Source organism: Cyprinus carpio, chromosome B6, assembly GCF_018340385.1.
Source record: "Cyprinus carpio isolate SPL01 chromosome B6, ASM1834038v1, whole genome shotgun sequence".
NCBI classification, from domain to species: domain Eukaryota; kingdom Metazoa; phylum Chordata; class Actinopteri; order Cypriniformes; family Cyprinidae; genus Cyprinus; species Cyprinus carpio.
Genome location: NC_056602.1, coordinates 19,836,388 through 19,856,271, shown reverse-complemented (window position 1 = coordinate 19,856,271; position 19,884 = coordinate 19,836,388). Strand labels below are relative to the sequence as shown.

At 34.8% G+C, this 19,884-nt stretch overlaps 3 protein-coding genes across 3 annotated transcripts; all 3 read right to left on the bottom strand.

Moving 5' to 3' along the window:
* Window positions 1-1,518: 1,518 nt before the first annotated feature.
* Window positions 1,519-3,193, bottom strand: LOC109091929 (vesicle transport protein SFT2A-like). The gene is made up of 7 exons (XM_042725164.1): window positions 3,149-3,193; window positions 2,910-3,079; window positions 2,742-2,826; window positions 2,304-2,339; window positions 2,145-2,203; window positions 2,005-2,034; window positions 1,519-1,776 (listed from the first exon to the last, which is right to left on the bottom strand). Exons 1-7 carry the CDS (start codon window positions 3,191-3,193, stop codon window positions 1,725-1,727), a joined length of 477 nt encoding a protein of 158 aa, XP_042581098.1. The 3' UTR covers window positions 1,519-1,724.
* A 770-nt stretch (window positions 3,194-3,963) lies between these two features.
* On the bottom strand, window positions 3,964-10,421 carry LOC109092128 (transmembrane protein 45B-like). Its single transcript, XM_019105839.2, has 6 exons — window positions 10,145-10,421; window positions 7,343-7,553; window positions 6,319-6,531; window positions 5,720-5,904; window positions 5,474-5,616; window positions 3,964-5,048 (listed from the first exon to the last, which is right to left on the bottom strand). Exons 2-6 carry the CDS (start codon window positions 7,536-7,538, stop codon window positions 4,952-4,954), a joined length of 834 nt encoding a protein of 277 aa, XP_018961384.1. The 5' UTR covers window positions 7,539-7,553; window positions 10,145-10,421; the 3' UTR covers window positions 3,964-4,951.
* A 552-nt stretch (window positions 10,422-10,973) lies between these two features.
* LOC109091928 (leukemia NUP98 fusion partner 1-like) lies at window positions 10,974-18,901 on the bottom strand. The gene is made up of 4 exons (XM_042726101.1): window positions 18,448-18,901; window positions 15,103-15,345; window positions 13,145-13,243; window positions 10,974-11,769 (listed from the first exon to the last, which is right to left on the bottom strand). Exons 1-4 carry the CDS (start codon window positions 18,601-18,603, stop codon window positions 11,659-11,661), a joined length of 609 nt encoding a protein of 202 aa, XP_042582035.1. The 5' UTR covers window positions 18,604-18,901; the 3' UTR covers window positions 10,974-11,658.
* Between the last annotated feature and the right edge of the window lie 983 nt (window positions 18,902-19,884).

The window sequence follows — 19,884 nt, the reverse complement described above, 5'->3', positions numbered from 1 at the left end:
CATGAAAGACCTGCGACTGGCAGATCAACGAGCTACTTCTTTTCTCTCCAGTACAGTAGGAAGTTTAATGAAATGAAATGTTTAGGATGTAACTGTTAACCTTTACTTTTGCCATACTCTTTTCAAGATGCTTTGCTTTGGGACACACTTATTCTAACCTCACATACTACAGTATTTAGGATGGATAGTATTGGTGCGTTCAAGTCATCTCGTATCGATCGTATTTACGAGTTGAATGCACATGAACGCCACCACAATATCGTAAATACCAGTGGGGAGCTCGGGATTTTCTTTAAGCCCCGATCTGTACGAGTTGGGGGCGTGTCAGTGATTAACACGGCGGAATCAATGGATGCAACGTCTGTAGTTGACGGTAAATTTTAATTGAATTTCAATGTTTACTAGTCTATAAACTGTCATTTATCATGATCATCATTAATCTTGTTATAAGCAGCAAGTTAATGAATTACAACTAAAAATCCTAACATTTGTGCACCTTTAGACGAGAAATGGTTTGATTTCGCAACACATTGCCCATGGCTTTAACATTTTTTTATCTCTCCGTTTAGCATTTTTCTATAAGCAGAGTTATTAAACCTTGCTGTAATTTCTTGCTATTCATTAAAAGAAGGTACAGCGCCATCTTGCTCCGACGAAACTGACTTGAACGCACCTCACGTCGTCAGCACGACTTCCCTCCTCGTACGTACGAAATTCCCAGGAGGACTTGAACACACCATATGAACATTGAGACGCAGGGTCTGTCCCAAAGCTTGCCTACTCTTCTACTACACACTCAAAAGTGTGTACTTTTTCTTCACCAAAAGAGTACATACTTTAAGGGCGTAGTATAAGTAGGCACACTGACACGCAAGGAGATGCACACACACACACACACACACACACACACACACACACACACACACACACACACACACAGGTAAAACCAATCAAGGCCAATTCACAAAATCCAGACAAATCATCTCTTAAAGTGTCAATTACACAACAATTTTTTAGATATTTACACATAAGAGTGAGCTGATAAAACTTGTCTTTATTTACAGGGTTTTTATCATACAACATTGAGACAAAGGTAGGAAAAATTGAAAGTACAACTTTCAAAACCACCCCCAAAATATTTGATTTTAAAAATATCAATTTTAAACTAGGTCTTTGTAATAACCTTTTCTGTTTTACAACATGTTTAAAATAAAACACATTCAGTAGAAGGCAGCCTTATTATTTATGTTCAGAATTAACTAAATGTTCAACTGTGGGGCAGCTGTAGCCTAATGGTTAGAGATTTGGATTTGTAACCTGAAAGTCGCAGGTTTGAGTCTCGGTGCTGGCAGGAGTTGTAGGTGGGGGGGAGTGATTGAACAGCGCTCTCTTCCACCCTCAATACTCATGGCTGAAGTGCCCTTGAGCAAGGCACTGAACCCCCAGTTGCTCCCCGGTCACTGGATATATAGCTGCCCACTGCTCTGGGTGTGTGTTCACTTCTCACTGCTGTGTGTGTGCACTTGGATGGGTTAAATGCAGAGCACCAATTCCAAGTATGGGTTACCATACTTTGCAAAATGTCACGACTTTCACTTTTTTCAACTAGCCATTACAGCAATGTCCCATTGTGCCATTTTGTCAATGATCATTTGTGGATCCCGAAATCACCAAATACTTGAGCAGAAATTTCCTGGGGTGATGAAAGGCAAAACCTCAGCTTTTCATTTCACACATGTGGTGCACAGCATGGAGAAAAACTTCAGGACGGCATCTCTGGTTAAGGCAAAGAAGAGAGTATGAAGGCCTTGTTAAATAATCTATATTTTAAAGCAGACAAGTCCGAACAAGCCTGTGCTTGATTACTGGTGTCATTTACCAGAAACTATTGCAAAATGTTTCATTTATAATTAAATACAACAAAAACCACACATTCATCAATACAGTATGTTAATATCTAATACTGAGCAATTCAGTATTTTGATATCACAAAACATAACTAACCTTGCGAAAGGAATGTATGACAAGCTATACCTACAGAGAGAGAGAAAAAAACAATTGATAAAATATGTTTCAGTGCTGAGATACTCATTTAAATAATATGCTTCAAATATATTTACTACACAGCATCCATGGAAACTTACCACGCAAATGCAAGGACTTGCAGAATGACAAACAGCAAAGTAAGTGCAAAAATTTTCCACTGTGGTACAGAGAGCAGTGTTAAAAAAACATCCAAAAATACTGTACCATCTGATTCAGACTTAGTTTGAAATATACATTAAGGATAGACTAGAACTCACCCAAAATGCTGCACAGAGTGTGAGAACCAGACATGTCTGTAGACCACAAAACAAAAAGTCAAACTCAGTATCCATTGGTCAAAATACTGCATCTATAATCAGAATCTGCATTCGCTGTAACTGGCAGATTTTCAAAGAATGCACATGAACTAAAATAATGCATCCAATTTATTTTTGGAATGGTACTAATTCTAGGAGAAATATATAAGTTATTTATTTAAATACAACATGAATATTACTTCCAAAATGTGAAATATATCCAAATGAAACAATTAATGAAGATACAGAATGCATGATGGCGGTACTTCATTTTATCAATAAATTGATTGGATCATGAAAATTATTAACATTATTGGGTTAAATTATTATGAACAATTTCAGGCAGATCCTCATTGTTGGTGAGAAAATTAATGTGTGGCATGGAAATGAATAACTTACTAGCATAACAACTGTAGCAAAGGCTCTGGTCTTGTCACACATCCGTTTCTGCTGTTTCACTGGCCCCATCAGAAACATGGTGCTGGGGGTAGGTTCAAATTAAACAGTGAAGTCATCAAAACAGAATAATAAATAGTAAGAGCAATTTAGTTGCAGGTTTTATGACTTACTAATGAGCATATGTTGCCTAATGTGTAAAACACAATGAAAAGAATCACCCCTATTTTAGGAATAAACAGGCAACATAGTCCCTGAGAAAAAAAAAGGCTTTTAATATAATAGAACTTGGTTAACAGTAACAAAGAGTAATACACTTCTAAACCAAATACTTGAAATGCCTTTTGCAGTGTGCATCAATCTCATTCCTGAGAGCACGTCAAACCGGTGACACAGCTCTGCTTCTAAACATATTCCTTCAACTCATCACCTATCCCTTCAATGTGTTGTTTCATCGTACAGCTGGCACTCGCTTGTCATCACTCGTGTTACCATTACCTTTTAGCTCCCTTCATTGAACATGATTATCACCTGGTGTCCACGCACGCCACCTACTGGTACTTGTGAGGTGCACTAAAAGTAGCTTGGTACAGCGAATGAATCATGGTGTGAGTGTTTTTGAGAGACCCTATTTCTTTTCTTTTCTCTTTTAGTTGGGTCATATATTTATATTTATATATTAAAAAAGCATTATTAATTTTTTTAAATGCTTTTATTTATTATTGTTCATTGAGAGAAATATATGTGTGACCACAAAACCAGTCATAAGGGTTTTTTTTTATTTTTTTTATTGCGATTTATACATCGCCTGAAAGTTGAATTAACAAGTTTTCCATTGATGTATAGTTTGTTAGGATAGGACAATATTTGGCTGAGATACAACTATTTGCAAATCTGGAATCGAAGGGTGCAAAAAAATAAAAAAATAATTAAAAATATTGAGAAAATCGCCTTTAAAGTTGACCAAATGAAGTTCTTAGCAATGCATACTAATCAAAAATAAAGTTTTGATATATCCATATTAGGAAATTTACCAAATATCTTAATAGAACATGATCTTTACTTAATATCGTAATGATTTTTGGCATAAAAGAAAAATTGATTTCATTTTGACCCATACAATGTATTTTTGGATTTTGCTTCAGATATACCTGTGCTACTTATGACTGGTTTTGTGTTCCAGGGTCACATATGGGAAAAAAAATAAAAAAATAAAAATACCAACACGTGGCAAATAAAAATCATTTAATATTAATACATGGTTATTGCACACTGATATGCACTAATAAAATATTTTTATTGGAAAAAAAAGTTTTCAGAAGTTCTTTTAAAAAAAAGTACTTATTATCGAGTCAAATTAAATTAAATCTATTAATAAATGCATGAAATAAGATACTATAATTTCAAAATTCCACATACAATGGCCTTTTTTTCAGTCAAAGAATACTATGGCACAAATGAACACAGCAGACTAGCTGAGGAATTGTTATGGCTGTCAAGAAAATACAAAAGCATATTTCATTTGATGACTAAAAAGTGTCTTACAAACCTGCCAAATCTCAAAGGCATTCAAATATAACAATTTTAGCACATAGATCATATAGTACCACTAAAGCATGATAAAAAATATTATATTCTTTGTCCTTAGTTGACAACATATAAAGTACTGACAAGGCACACAAATAAATTCTCAAATTTACACAGTATTGCGTCAAAGCCAAACAATGCAATGGCAACAAAAAGTGTACATAAGGAATCAAAAATAACCAATACATCATATTTGATTGACTTGATGCAAACTTGTAAAGAAAATAATCAAGTTTTAATTCATTTATTAGAGTAGGTTGGTCCTGAGGTGCATCAGAGAAATAGGGATTAGTGAAATAAAAAAGGAATGACCACACAAGATAGCAGACCGCGTGGACACAGAGTTGTAACTATCAGACTGGGAAAATGAGTGAGAGATATAACAATGGCTCTTGTGATTTACTTACAGTCCCTTGTTATAATATGATGAAACAGATCTTGGGAAGCAAGACTGTCACTGTTTGTCATCTCCCATCTGCTCTTCAGGAAATTAAGACAGAGCTAATATTTAGTGACAATGCCTCTCGGTTCATATCTATCTCTCACTCTCTGTCTCTGTACTTTTCTTTGGAATCAGATCCAAGTGTATTTGGATGCTGGCATGAACGTGTAAGGATGATAAATACTCATAAAATCTCATCTTCAGACTCTACTTCTTTCTCCCTTGGTTTCAAAAGCCCCATTTCCATGGGTGGCATCCTCCTTATTCTGGAACGCACAGCACTGGAGGGAGAACAATGAAGAAAAATAGAAAATACAAAGAATTCAATGAATCAGAAAGGAAACTTCAGTAAAAGTATTATTTCATATGCTATGCACACTATTGTTCAAATGTTTGGGTCAGTAAGATTTTTAAACGTTTAAACCTCTTATGCTCACCAAGGCTGCATTTATTTAAGCACAATAAAAGCAGTTATATTGTGAAATATTATTACAATTGAACATAACTGTTTTTTATTTAAATATATATAAAAATTGTATTTCTCCTTTTGATTACAAATCTGAATTTTCAACTGCTACATTTAATTTTATGTGTCCTTACTGAATTACCCAAACTTTTGAATGGTACTGTGGTTTATGCTCCTTTATGCTTAAACTGTAATTTTTTTCTATTTCATGTTAGAATGAATAGAATATGTCATGCTCACCAGAGAACAGACCAGTAAACTACAGCTACAGTGAGCAATGCAAACGCTAGGTGCCAGCAGTAGCACAATGTGACAAAGACCGAGTTTTCATGGTCTGTCTGATCCCATTTCACTTGACTGGGTGGGTACAGCACAAAGCCAATCTAGAAAAATTCAAGAATGAGAGTTAAACATATTTGGGTCTAAATGACATGCACATTTATGTATGCACTTGTGACACACACACACACACACACACACACTGACCTGCCAGAACCAGCTGCCTTGTAGTATGGTGAGAGTGGCTCGGAGCAGTTCGAGTAGAATATTCCCTCTGTGGAAAACCTCCAGAAGGCAGATGAAAGCTTGTCCAAAGATTGCATAGAGGAGAAGGGTGTGCACATGGACATCAAGCATATCTCTACCATGGAGATGGTAAAGAAACAGAAATCCTGCAAGAGGCAGACATATGCTGAATTTAATTTTTTTTGTTGAATTATCACAAAATAGAAAAAAGTAATTTAAAGAGTAACAAAGAGTGCTCAGTTTGGGTAACACATTCTCCAACATCAAAAACCACATTTATAAAATACTCTTTCACATAGTATTTTTGGTCAACAATCACCCTTGCACACCAGTAAGTATTCAATAGGTGTATGGGGAAAACGACCAAAAAAGGTCCAACTTCAAAACAAAAAATATAAATCTCGCACACTGTCCACACTTGCAAATGAATCAAAATATTTATTAACTAACAACATTTCGGTCCATCACCTTCATCAGGCATGTACAGTAAATACATAGTACACAAACATAGCATTTTTGGACCATTTTAGAAGCAGTCTGGGGAAAAAACAAGAACCTACCCTCATTAAAGAAAGCAAGACCCAGCAGCATCCGGTCTAAGGCCAGCGGGGCGATGTCTGTGCTGTGGACAGTGAGAGATATGGCCCCTGCGATGGCAAAGAACAGGTACATGGTGGTGTGCTGCCAGTTCATCAGCTGCTCCCAGTGCTGAGTGGAAGAATCATACAGCTGAAACTTGGGCCCACCTGCTAAAAGCTGCTCTGCTAACATACCTGTATAAAGGGCAGAAGAACTAGTTGAGTTAAAAATATAATAAATAAACTTGCTTTCATTACTCTAATAAATGGCCCATTATAGGAGGGCTAAAAACTCAACTTAGAATGATTTAAAATAAGCATCAAAATATTAAAGTAGAAGAAAACAAAACAAGCTTTAAGAATAAGCTAAAAATCGAAAGACATTTCTGTTTTAATTCATCTGCTCAACAAATGTATTTTTTCTTTGAATAACCAGGGTTCCCACTGCTTGAAAAACCTGGATATGTGAATAAGCTCAATTCCAAAAGTGTGATATCTAAACCTGGAAAAGTTTATTGATGTATATAATGTATATATAACTCCATGGGCAGATTTACACTTTTTATGAATATACATTTTCTAGGTATGCCAAGCTCTAAAATATTTTACTGGGTAGAAACTGTGAATAAAGCATTTTTCTATTTTCTATTTTTAAAGTCTTATTTCCTTAATCCCTATCTAGTAAACTGCAAACAACTGAAAAACTCATGGAGCCTTCTCATGTTGGACCTTCTCAAATTTGAGAACCACTCATCTAGACCACTATTACCAAAGGACAAACAATACACAGAAAATTAAACAACCTATAATTTTATAAAATTTTTACCCATACAATCAACTTAATAAATCTAATCTAAACCTAATAAATCAGCAAAACTGCCTCTCGAAATCATAGTTGTTTCTTTGCTGAACCTTGGGTGTTTCAAAGACACATCAGAAAGCTTTATTTGTCAATATGTATGATGATGCTTCTTATTCTATTAATAAAGGCATAGCGGCAACTCACCAATAATAGAAAATGATAAAATGACAGCTCCTTCTATGATTTCTATGCGCCGTTGTGTAGCTCGAGATGCAAGTCTGCCCGCACCAGCACTTTTATTCCTGCGGGTGGCATACAAAAATGTCTGCTTTGCGGCCCACCACAGGCCGGTGATCAGGAAGAAACTTCCAGGCAATGCGTGGCCTTTAAAACTTCCCATGTTTTTCTAAATGTCCTGGAAATCAGAATAACAATTGTATTTAATATTAATATAATAAACTACAAAACAAAAATATCTCATGCATCATTATATCTCAAAATGTGGCAGATGAAAAGACAGTGTTTACTAGACACACTTAAAGAAGATATTGGAGACTCTGTATTTATAAGCAACACTTTTCCCCTTAGGAGTGGCATATCAATAAGATTCCCATTTTTGCATTTTCTGGCAATGGATTGTTACTCCAGTGTGGAGACTAACAGTGCTAGACAATCAAATCCAGCAGATTTATAGCCATCCTGAACAAATAATTCCACACACCATAGACTGCAAGGGTTAAGGAAATGTCAGAGATACAAATCAAAATGCAGAGGAAGGTGCTGTGAGGCCCATGCAGCCTAATGAGGGGTCCAGGCGTGCACCTCTCAGTTCTATTTTTAAACAGCAATGTGAGGATAGCTGGAAAAAAATAAAATAAAAAATCCAAAACCATGTTAAATCAGAAAGACTATTCTATTAATCTTGGAAATATAAACCTGCTAAACCTACTTACTGAAAGAAGTCTCCTGTCTTAAACATTCACCAGACACAGGAAGAGTAAAGTTATTTGCTCTTGACAGATGTTTGAAAATTAGTTTAACATTTAACATGTATGTTTTTTTTGCTTTTAATCAGTGAAATATAAAGTAACCCAAACAATACAAGGGAAATTATAAGAATGGCGTTTTCTGTTCCTCCTTTCTTCTTGTAGAGGATGTTTTCTGTTATATTTAATCAACAGACTGATCAGTTCTTGGCCGTGAAGTCAACCAGGTCCTATGACATTCCAAAGGAAGGTGGTCATTACTGCCATAATCAGTGTGCAATCAGAGTGTGTCCTTGAGACCATGACCGTTTATCAAATAAACATCTCCTTCTGTTTACACCCGCTTTTAGAAAGTACGCTAAATTCAAACTTGTGAAAAAGACACTACATTTTCCAGTTTACGAAACCTTTTGAGTCTCAAATACTAAAAAAAAGCTATTTTCTTGAAATTACATAAAAATCCTTGTCAGACCAACAAAATTACCCCAAATGTTGCCCCAACTAGTAAACACAGTTGTCTAAATAAAGAATTTCATACTGTTGAAATGTTAAGGCTTTGTGAGTTCCCAGCATGAATTGCATTTGCAGCATGAATAAATTATGCAGTTACTGTTATAGCATTATTGTTTTGCTGTTTGCTGACTTCATTTAAACTTTTTTTGTTATTGTTTCATCATTATTGTTAGTTATGTGTTGTACTGTGATGTAAAGAGCTCATCTTTTTAACATTTGTTGGTTGTCACTGTTCTTGAGGTTTGTGTGTCTGGTTTTGAGGCCTAGAGTATGTTCAATCACTTATGTCCATTTCCTCGACATCTTAGTCTTGTAAGTTGTCTTACAAACAAAGACAATATTGTTTGTTTATTAGACTAACTTAGCCTTTCATGTTTATCATTTGTAAACAAATTGTGGAGAAAACTCAAAAGTCTTACTGCATCAAGTAGCTTTATTTTTTACAGTGTATTGAAGGGCTGCAATAAAGCAGAGACAGCAAACACATGATCAACTGGAGAAAAATTATGAGAGTTTGAGACAACACTGAGAAACCTACTGCATAGACATTTTGAAATTTATGGCATCATTTACCCTTGTGTCATTCCAAAGCAATTCCCCCTATTTGAAAGCAAAGAAAGAAAGTCATGTAGACACAAAGGTGAGCAAATGTTGACACAATGTTCATTACTGTGTCACTATTTCTGTATTATATTATTCACTATATGACTTTGAAAATCATGGCAATGAGTAGCATCTCTGTAGCCTTGATCAAATCAGTCTTTCAGTGGTCTAAACACTGTTCTTCGGGATGCTCTGCTGTTGCCATAGAGACACACTGAAGCTTTGAGAGTCTCTTCAGTGAAGAGGCCCGATCCAATCCTTTCATGTATTTGTGACAACACAAGAACGACATTATTTGGAATTGTACATAAAAACAATCAGTCATTTTATAATACTAAACCAAATAAGAGGAACCACAGCGCAGTTTACAAGGAATAAAACGTTAAAAACTATGTAAAATATGCTATAACTACGATCCTGCTGCATGTTTTATGATAAAATGACGGAAGTGACCTAACGTTACATTTTTTAAATCGTTTACAAACCTTACCTTAAAAACGATACACGCACCGTTGTCTGCGGAAGACTATGTAATGTTAAACGTCTCGATTTTATAATTCTACTTCACATAAAATGTTTACTGGGGATAAATGTCTGCTGTGTTCACGTTTTATTGGGCTTTCTCGAGACTTTCGGAAATCTACAAACCCATCTTAGATACCACGATATCATTATGTTTTCTTTTTAATTCAGTATTCTAGGGAATATAAATATATATATATTCTAGGTAATTACACGTAAGTACGTTACGTCAGTTGCAGTAGCTCGCCACCTAGGTCCGGTCCGTTGTTTAGTAACGTTAACACCATTTAAGAAGAAATAAAATTGGAAAAAAATAATAACTTAATTCGGGCACAGTAAGTGATCTGTATTATGAGTTAAAAATATATAGTTGATATCTTACCTTATAGATTGACCAAATAATGGGTATAATTCTTGAAAATTTTGAGAAGAAATCTCAGAGTCGATGTTTTTTTTCGAGAGAGAGAGACTGACACTGTAACAATATACTAAATCCGTTCAAACATCCTCACACGACTCTTATTCGTCCCTTTTCTGCATCATGACTTTTTTGTTCCATAAAGAACTTGCGAATTAGCAACTTCTTCCACTTTTCCAGCTGTTTCTAAACCAGATTTGGGGTTTTATCTTTTTCAGCGCGTCTTCTCACTGGAACCTCCCATTTCATGAAACGATTGGTTCATGAGGGGACCAGACGTCATTGGTTTCGAATTTGATTGGTTAGCTTACCTGTCACTCAACAGTTGGGGCTCTTTTCCACGTGTGCATTTTTTTTTCTCCAAAAGAAGCAGTAGAAGATCGTCCGCTATTTTACCAGTAAACTGAAATTTCAATCAAGTGGAATAAACGTATAAAATATATTTTGAAAACGTATTTGTTTATATTTTGTTTTGATGTATTTTAAAACCTCGGTAAATCAACTATATAGATAGATTACAATTCATTTTCATGTTCTTTTTAAAGTTTTAGGCTACTTTGCAAAAGAAGATAGGCTACGCCTATACAAAGGCTAAAGTTTTCATAATGCTCTGGTCAAGTTGTTGTATAATATTTTGATGGCATACTGTTTTATTATAACAGCTTTTACAGAGTTGTATGTTTTATAAATCCAGGGCGGGACATGAGGGCAGGGTTTCTGTACGTGCACAAAGGCACGGTCTCGAGAGGGCCTGGAAACGAAGAGAAGAACATCATCTCACTGTATTATTTATTTTACACTTTATAACGTGGCACTCTCATATTACGTAGTAGTTTCACAGAAACTGAATGCATTAAACTAAACAACATCCTGGTACCAAACCTATGAATTCAATGCATTTTGTAAAAACAACTACATAAACTACATAAAAACTTTACAGCAATGTAGGTATTTCTTAATCTGCTGATATTAAATTAAAAGTATGGTTTTAGTACAAACAACTTATTGTACATCTTTGAAACGTATATTTACATTTCTGAAACATCACACCTTGGACAGAGTCTAAAATTCTCCGCCTTTGAATTTGGCATGTGTATGTTAATAGGTAATTCAGATGTGCATTGTGCAATACATAAAAGCAGAGAGATGGACAAAGAGAAAACAAAAAGGCTCTGTAGTCAGACACTTAGCATGCATGGTTTTCAGCCTAACCAGACATCCTGTCCTCATCACTCCACAGAGGAAAATAAGCAAGAAAGATGGAAAAGGAGGGTCAGGAACAAATTAAGCCGAAGCTTTTCAGATTCATATAAATATGCATATCCATAACGGTCTTTACCTAGGAAGTGTGTGCAAGCAAAATACCATATAATCATGCTGTTTTGTTGTTGTTTTTATTTACATATAAACACATTAAATCAGTGGTCACAGGCTAAAAGACATGGAAATGATCATGCAGTGATTGAAAATGGACATTGTCAGGGAAACTGGACACAAGTAGAGGACCAGTAGAGGGGCTTTTCAGGCATGGTCACATGAACTCGACAGGTGGGACATGACTCTTTCTGCCAAAGCCATTTCTCAATGCACTGAAAGAAAGAAAAGCTAAATTATTGAGGGTCATACAAAGCCAGAATGTGGCTATAAAACACTGAAAACTATTGAAACGTACATCTGCACATGTTAAATATTATTTTGCATTATAAAATTATATTACTAAAATCTATAGCAGAGGCATGATGGCAAATGCATGACAACTGCATGCATGAAAAACAGATCTGTTGACCTTTGAGGGGCAGAACTGTGACTCACCATTGATTTTAATTACAGTGGCGTGATTAGCCACCAGCTAATTTCCAGCATGTGCATTTAACAACAGTAGCTTCATAACTGCAACTCCTGACATATGACATGCAAATTCAGGATTTTATCATATTTACAGTTTCAGCATCCATAATGCTGAATCCAAAATAAGCCAAAAAATCTTATATTCACAGTTTGGTTTTCTAATCCAAAATAGCTGTATAAAATGAACAAGAGGATCATGAATAATAACAGTTTATCAGATCAATGCACATTAACTCTAAAAAACAAATTTTGACTGACAGTTTAATTGTACACTATAATAACCATATTATGGTTCCTATAATTCATAGGAAAAGCACAAAAAGTACTAAAACATGACATTTGAAACAGCAATATTTATAAAATGTAAATGTCTTGGAATGGGAAAACAAATAAAAACACTGGTATTTATTATTGTTCTTTGCTTTTCTGATTTCAAAAGGGGGGAAACACAAAACTTTCCTACAAACAAGAGATCAGCAGGTTCATTTTGTGTGTGGAGCTAAACACAGAGTAAAACTGACAATTAAGTATTTTGATAATATACTGAGTGATTATTGTTTAGTTCAGCTATTCATACATACAGTACTCACTTAAAAACACTTAAAAATAAAGGTTACTTTTTTTAAATAATATTTTAATAATCTTAAGAACCTTATTTCACTATAAAGAACCTTTTGTGCAATGGAAAGGTTCCACATGGTACAAGTTCTGCATGGAACCATTGATGAATAATCTTTATTTTTTTAGAGTGTATGTTAAACTGAAAACAATCAACGTTGTCTACGTAAAGAGAGTTGGCGACGGGGTAAGCAATATTCTTCCTGTCCAGGGCAGACCGGTATCTCTTTTCCTCGATCACGTGTGCCGTGCTCTGGCCATTTTGCCTTCCCAATCCATAATCAGAGACAACAGCAGATTCAGTGTCATAGTTGGCACAAAAGCAGCAAGCAACCAGATAAACTTCATGCATGCCAGGCAGGGAAAAGCACCGATTTTGAAAACGTTGTTCACTTGGTGTCATGCCTAAACTGCTATATCCATTAAGCCAGTGCTTCAGTTAACAATTTGATACTGTTAGACGGCAACAGAGTGACAAATGATGCAGGAAGTGTTTACCTCTTTATGAAAATGATGGCCACAGTGAAGTTCTTGGATGCCACCCCTTCCATTCAGTAGTTCTTCTTGGCAAATAATACATATGCTATCTGCATCACCCTACAAAGAAACCAGAAAAAAATCATCCAAAAGTGTTAATATTATTGCATTGATGCAGTTTATCTAATTCTAAAATTATACAGTATACACATTTTTATTTCATGTTTTTAAAAGAAGTTTATTTTGCTCACCAAGGCTGCAAAAACTCAAAAAAAAGTAAGTGTAAGTTTTCTATTTTAATTTTAATTAAAAGCCATACTCCAGTCTTCAGTGTCACATGATGCTTCAGAATTCATTTAAATTCTGGGTGTTATAACATTCTTCACTATGGAACTTTGGCCACTATATCGCCACCTGTAGTTTTGTAAATTGATTTTTATGTATTTTTTTAAATTGTTGTTTTTATGGGTTTTATGATGTGATTTCAAGTTTCCCTTTTTCTTTGGAGTGTTACAAGCTGTTTATGACTAGATAAGATCCCTAAAGTTGCAAAGACTAAAGTCTCAAACCCAAAGAGATATTCTTTATAAAAGTCAAGACTCGTCCACGCCCTCCTAAAATGCCTCATTTAAACACGCCCCCACATGTCTACATCACTGTGTGGGAAGATTTGCACCACACTGCCCAAATGTTCATGCAAAGAAAGAAGGTGTAACTTTATTGTTGCTGCCACCACCGCAACATGTTGTGTCGTTGCAAAAGCGAAAATACTTTGTTTAAAAGAGGACATGACTAGAAATCAGTGGTTAAGTTGTATTTACAACACTGTTCCAGAACAGTTCAACCCAAATATTCAGATGTGTACAGAACATTTTATGGAGGACAGTTTTCTGATCCTGGGAGAGAAGACTACAATGCTGGCTGTTCTGACACACAGTCTGTAAGTACGTTTACATATTTAAAGAATTTGCCACTGATGATTCAAACACGAGCTTTGAGCAGTGTAGTGTAGTGCTTGTTGTTTGTCGGGTCTCTGATCACAAATGCAGACATGGTTTTATGTTGACGCGGCGCGATGTAACGCAATGCATAAAAAGACATATAAATCATTATAATAAGTAATTATGTCCCCACTGGATGCAAAAAATGCCTAGTTTGTAATTGGTTTTATTGGTTTTGTAAAGTCGTGCCGGGACACAGGGCATCACAGTATGGTAAGGGGTGTAACATTTCCATCACACGCTTGAGGCATTCAGCCAATCACAACGCATTGGATAGCTGGCCAATCAGAGCACGCCTCACTTTTCAGAACAGTGAGCTTTGTAAAAAATTACGCTTTTCAGAAAGGCAGGCATAGAGGAGAAACAATAATGTACATTATGTGGAAAATAATGTGTTTTTGAACCTTAAACCACATAAACAGATTTTATTACACCAAATACACTAAATAATGTTCTTTTTAGCAACATCATATGACCCATTTAACGTAAAGGCCAACGAAATCCGACCCGACAGCTCATAATTGTTGAAACTGAAAAATTTTTAGGCATAAAGTAGTGCACTGAGTATTTTATTTAATAAATCAATTTCATTTAATGGGATATGAACTAAGGGGGTATTTACACAACACCTTTTTCTACTAAAAGTGGAAAAAAAAAATAATGCATTTTAGCCATTCATTTGCACGACAGCGGTGTTTAGGGGGCCTGAACATGTACATTTTGAAAACAATACTGTTATCATCTCCATGCAAACCACAAACACACAAAACTTTTCCAAAACTAAAATGAAAAACTTTTGTTTTAAGTAGGCTACATTGTTGTCGTGTACCCTAAAGCCCCCAAAAATAATTTAGTTTAGACCCGTTGGTTTGATATTTGAAATGAATGCACCTATGGGATTCAAATTTGGGACATTTTTAAGTACGACTTTTTTTGGCCTACTGTATGTGGCATGACATCATCTGGTCCCTTACTTACTATTGATATCACCTTCTGGTTATTGAAACGCAGCCTTTTCTCTAAGCACTTAGTGAGCTCTGGAATTGTACTGATGTGACATTCAGGTCCCCCCACTTTGGTTAGGCTGTTTTCGTCCGAAGACACACGGCGGGCACGAGGATGAGAGTGCACTTCCTTCTCCTCATGGCCCTTTAGGTGGACAGGGACATGGGCCATGCTGTTAGCATGGAGATGATTCGCCTGCATGGCTTCCAGCTGAGACTTTTCAATACAGAAACCAAGACATAAAGAGAGGAAGAAAGACCATGACATAGAAACATGTGATAAGCTACATACAAGCTATACTGATAATAATGTTAATCGTATTTAAATAATCAGAAACATTGCATGCTATAAATTAATTAATTTCAATAATGATTATTGATTGTTTGTACATTTTGAAGTATAGTACATATTTTATATTGAGCAGAATGTCATAAATGGGGTTAGCAGTAAAGATTTCCTACGATAAAATTAGTATTGTGAGGCTTAATATAAACACCCCTATAAGAAACTTGTATAATCATTTTGTAAGTGATTGGATTAAATAGACATAATAGTCTATAAGCTCTGCCATGGCAAGGGTCAAAATAGGTTAATTAATCTTGAGCACCCCATAATGACTTGTGTTCAAGTGTTTCACTTGAAGTCAAGCTAATCATAGGAGCTTCACCTATTAACCTTGAGGTTGTGTCTCTTCGGCTTGATTACACTGTTTACAAATAGCTACATTACTTTCCCCAAGACATACTGAGCATGTATGCATTGCCAAAACTAGTTTACTGATGCAATGCAACATAGTTCAAATATGCACTTATCTGCTGCTTGCAGAAAATACACATTTGGAAAAAACAAACAAACAAACAAACAAACAAACAAACAAACAAACAAACAAACAAAAATCTTGAGCAGAGAACTGCCAGAGAAAAACTTATTTAACATGCCACTATGGAATGCTGAAAATCAATTATCCACATAAATAGGTTCGCAAGTGAGTAAATAAATGAATGAATGATTAAATTCCCACATAAATTTCCATTTTCTTTAGTCAGATTATGTGCATGTAAAATCATGCAAAGCCACAGTAGCTTTTTGAATAGCACTCTTTACATTAATCACATTACAGTCAGATCTGAGCATAATGAATAATAAGATTGAAGCAACAAAACATATAGATACTGTGACATAAAGCAAGTGGTAAATGCGCATAAGAATTTTGATGATTTGAATTTGAATTTTGTATTCAAGAGACAGCTGCTTTCTAGTCAACATACTGTATTATCACTATAATTCATTTAATCTTCTTTGCATATAACTGTAGATGTATATATAGTAAATTAATTATAATTAATTATAATAAATTATTATATTTAATTAAGTGTTTTTTAACACAGGCAGTTCGCTTTAATAATCCCGCTTTACACACACTCTCACTCACTCACTCACTCACACACACACACACACACACACACACACACACTCACACACACACACACACACACGCACGTTGGGTTTCCATGTTTCGTAATGATTTTTATACTGTGCAAAATTTTTCTATCCCATTACCCTACCTCTAAACCTCTCGTACAAAACTTTGTTTTTATATATATATATATATAATATATATATATATATATATATATATATATATATATATATATATATATATATATACTATATATATATATATATATGTATGATTTATAATCTTGTTTGTTGTCCATATAGGGTCAAAAATGACTGGCATTACTATTTTTGTGGGGACCACAATGTAGGAATAATACCAGACACACACACACACACACACACACACACACACAAACACAGTAGTTGATCACCAAAGGTAGAATCAGTAAGAAGTATGACATGACAAATCAAGCTTAGCACAAAGTGCAGGAAAATAACAGTCAGCCTCAAATTTATTTTGTACAGTGTGTACACATATAAGGGGGTTGTGTGAGGCGTGAGAAAGAGCATGTGAAGCACTGATGTGTGGGGAAGAGAACAAATTGCTGCTGGGCCACTACTGCTAATCAGAGCACACTTTCCTGTTTTTATAGAGATTCTCTTCCAAAACCCATTATACAATGCATTACCCAGCTTTGCAAGATCAGTTCAGGCAGCATATCAGACACAGCAAAAATCATGCCTTAAGCCATAAACACACAGTAATAGACCCCTGCTGGACTACCAGACTGGACATTGTCCATGGATTATGGCTGGCTCCCAGATGCATTAAAGAAATATGGTGTAAGGCTGTGCTTTTACCACAGTAAAGTATGTTCTTATTGATAAATTCCTCTTTCTTATGGTAAAATATCTTATTCCTTTTATAAAATGGCAGCAACATTACTATAATAAAAGACACAAATGCTTAATAAACAGTTGAATCTATTGTTAATTATTATGAACATTATTTGTAATTTATAAGTTAATTCTAATTTATAACCTATATAAAAATTATTTTAATTATTATAAATAATATGAAATTACTATTTTATATTTATACTAATTTGATTATATTAATATACTACGTTTATGATCATTTATTAATATGATATGACATTTCTTATATATTTTACAGCTTTATTATATATTTATAAAATAAAATAAAACAAAACAATATTTCTACTAAATGACATAGTTCATTTCTTCCAGGCGATGTAGTTGCTGGCTTGTTTCATAAAGACTTTGAACATGGATTGTCAAATCAGAATTTTAATTTGAATAATTTTAATCAATATAAAATAATATTTAATTATTATAAATCAAAAAATATTAAAAGTAAAAAAAAATTAAATGACATATATAGGCCTAACATTTGTTATTGTTATATCATATTATACATTTCTAATCATATTTATAGCTTATGATCATTTTTGAATATTATATTATATTATATTATATTATATTATTATATTATATATATTATATTATATTATATTATATTATATATTATATTATATTATATTATATTATATTATATTATATTATCTGAACTGTTGGCTCATTTTACAATAACTTTGAATATAGTTCGTCTAATCAGTAGGCACTATCAATTTTATCACAGGAAACTATTACTGTTTAATCCAATCTGGGTTCTGTTTAGTATTGTACAGTTACATATTGCAGTTCTGATCATTCCCATTCTCTTGATTCCACATGTTTTTGTATCTTTATAAGGTTAGTAAAGAGCTTTATTGATGTGTGTGCTTGCGCATACAAGGAATTTGTTTTAGTGACATAAGCTTCCAGTACACAGAGACAACAACACACAGTCAAAACAAAAAAAAAAAAAACCTTTGCAGATGATCTCTACCTTACCATGCAGGGCAAAGAGGAACGGCGATCAGCTTTGTTGCGCGAGGGCCTCCTAAAACTCCTCTTCCTATCTTTGGCATGCTCCTCCCCTACCCCATGCCCCCAGTAACTGCTCATCCACTTTGTGAAGTTCCCATCATCGTCCTCGTCATTGTCCATAATAATCGCGGGAAGCAACCGAAGAGACAGCTTGGGAACTGTGTGCGGAGCTCTCTGTGAGGCTCCTGTCTCCTACGGTAAGACGAGGCTGCTGCTGATGTTGTCCTGGAGCTTCTGAGGAACTCTTTCGTGGAAGGCAATGTGAGGTCCAGACTCCAGACTGTGTAGGATGGGCTGGGTTTGGCTTGGTAGGTTGTAATTAGATTCCTCCAGTTAGGTGTTCACAATGTGTGGGTTTAATTGCTCTAAGCCAACCTAAAAAAATGCACACACAGCTTTTGTCAAAGCCTTTAAATAAGTGAATCCCCTGTAATCTATTTAACATGAGAGAGGGAGGAGAATATAGTATAGAGGTGGGAGGGAGGTATAGGAGGGAGAGGGCGAGCTAGATAGACATCGACAGAGAGAGAGAGAGAGAGAGAGAGAGAGAGAGAGAGAGAGAGAGAGAGAGAGAGAGAGAGAGAGAGAGAGAGAGAGAGAGAGAGAGAGGACGGTGTTTTTGGGTTGGTGCTCCGCTTTCCATTACAGAGCAATGGGCCTGGGGCTGGAAGGGTGGGAGTTAGTCACACACTCTTTGCAACTCCAATTCCAATTGAGCACATCAGACCTGTAATAATTATGGACTGCTGCAGACGAGAACCAGTATGTGATAGAGAGTCAGTCTGATCATGTATTTATGCTTCAGTACTGTCTGATAATGAGTGAAGTAAGTCTGTTAATCAAAGCAGATGGCATCCATCCAATGCAATGGCTAGACTTTGTTCTAATCATGACAAATGCTTTGTAGTATAACCACTAGGGCAGTTATATAATTTGGGTATATAATGTATATTGTAAAGTATTATATATTTTCATTAATAACTGTAACCAAAGTTGAAATTCATTGTAATATTTGCAGATTCCTAGTTATTTCTGAAATTATTTCTTTGCATTATCATTTCTAAAGCTTATAGGTACTGTTAGTATTTTTATTATAACGGCGGTTGTAATGATTAGCAATATCATATAGTGCATTATAAGGTGCATTGCATGCGAACCCATTGACCTTCATTGATTTAATATATATATATATATATATATATATATATATATATATATATATATATATATATATATATATATATATATATATATATATACACACACACATATATATATACTGTATATATATATATTTTGTGTGTGTGTGTGTGTTTGTGTGTTGCACAGAAGAAATGCATAGAGATTTAGAACAAAACGAGGGTGAGTAGACAACATTTTATTTTTGGGTGAACTATCCTT

Excerpts from the sequence above, each read along its gene's own strand:
- LOC109092128 (XM_019105839.2), bottom strand. The coding sequence starts at position 7,538 with ATGGGAAGTTTTAAAGGCCACGCATTGCCTGGAAGTTTCTTCCTGATC. Across the intron at positions 5,905-6,318 it reads TCTTGCTTTCTTTAATGAGG|GATTTCTGTTTCTTTACCAT; the intron begins GTAGGTTCTTGT and ends TGCCTCTTGCAG. Across the intron at positions 5,617-5,719 it reads AAGGCAGCTGGTTCTGGCAG|ATTGGCTTTGTGCTGTACCC; the intron begins GTCAGTGTGTGT and ends GAATTTTTCTAG.
- LOC109091928 (XM_042726101.1), bottom strand. The coding sequence starts at position 18,603 with ATGGACAATGACGAGGACGATGATGGGAACTTCACAAAGTGGATGAGC. Across the intron at positions 13,244-15,102 it reads ACCAGAAGGTGATATCAATA|GGTGATGCAGATAGCATATG; the intron begins GTAAGTAAGGGA and ends GTTTCTTTGTAG. Across the intron at positions 11,770-13,144 it reads GCCATCATTTTCATAAAGAG|TGCATTGAGAAATGGCTTTG; the intron begins GTAAACACTTCC and ends TCTTTCTTTCAG.
- LOC109091929 (XM_042725164.1), bottom strand. The coding sequence starts at position 3,193 with ATGAAACAACACATTGAAGGGATAGGTGATGAGTTGAAGGAATAT. Across the intron at positions 2,827-2,909 it reads GGCAACATATGCTCATTAGT|CAGCACCATGTTTCTGATGG; the intron begins AAGTCATAAAAC and ends TGAACCTACCCC. Across the intron at positions 2,340-2,741 it reads TTGCTACAGTTGTTATGCTA|ACATGTCTGGTTCTCACACT; the intron begins GTAAGTTATTCA and ends TGTGGTCTACAG.